General features: G+C 61.9%; 1 protein-coding gene across 3 annotated transcripts in view; it reads left to right on the top strand.

Moving 5' to 3' along the window:
* Positions 1 to 663: 663 nt before the first annotated feature.
* The window catches only part of KLK13 (kallikrein related peptidase 13), a 9,704-nt gene continuing 9,580 nt past the window's right edge, over positions 664 to 787 (top strand). For all 3 annotated transcript variants that reach the window (XM_023508903.1, XM_023508902.1, XM_012813685.1), the window contains exon 1: positions 664 to 715. In XM_023508903.1, the coding sequence (XP_023364671.1) occupies positions 664 to 715 (52 nt within the window). The remainder of the gene's footprint in view (positions 716 to 787) is intronic.

Below are 787 nucleotides of genomic sequence, written 5' to 3'. Positions count from 1 at the left end.
TGGGGGTGGAGAGGGGGAGGCCAACCACGAGGAAATGCTGAGTGAGCTGGGGGAGGGAGTTCAGGGGTTAAAAGCCATGGGTCGGGGCTGAAGTTGTGACCAGCTGGCAGCTGAAGCTCCACAAGCGGCCCCTCACTCAGGTAGGGTCCGCCTGGGGTGGGGGTGGCCGGGAGAGGGAGGGGTAAGGGGGGAGAACAGCTGAGTCAGGGTAATGCAGAGGGAAGCTAGAGGCTTAGATGGAGAGAGAGAGAAGCCTGCAGAGATGCCCAGATGAAACGCGCAAAATGGTAAGAAACTCAGGTGGACACTAAGCCTCGTCGGGCACAGGCGTGAGAGGGGGAAATTGGATTGGAGAGGGGAATCAGCTCAGTTGGAGAGGGCTAAGAGAGTGGACCACCAGTTGGCTGGAGGGCAGGGCAGGGACTGCCAGCCAGAGCCCTAGTGGGGTGCATGCTGCCCCTCCCACCTTGCTACTGGACCCCCACCAAGGATGGAGGAGAGCACAGATTTCAGGGTTGGGGTTCCTTGAGCGAACGCAAGGAGGGGAGATCGAGGACTGGAGAGGACAGACTCCAGACACACGGTTCCTGGCCGGCCCTTAACACACCCTCCACTTCTCTTCAGGCCCTGCCCGCCCTACCTCCCCCCTCCAATCCCGGAGCCATGTGGTCCCTGACTGCAGTAATCGCCTCCCTGACTGTGGCCTTGTCAGGAGGTAAGAATGCGCGGGGGTGGAGGTGCGGTGGCCACTTGGGACAATGGTGGGAGGGCTCAGGCGGGGGGGGGG

This window comes from Otolemur garnettii, unplaced genomic scaffold (genome assembly GCF_000181295.1).
Source record: "Otolemur garnettii isolate 467f Iridium unplaced genomic scaffold, OtoGar3 scaffold00288, whole genome shotgun sequence".
Classification (NCBI taxonomy): Eukaryota; Metazoa; Chordata; class Mammalia; order Primates; family Galagidae; genus Otolemur; species Otolemur garnettii.
This window is presented reverse-complemented; position numbering and strand designations above follow the sequence as displayed.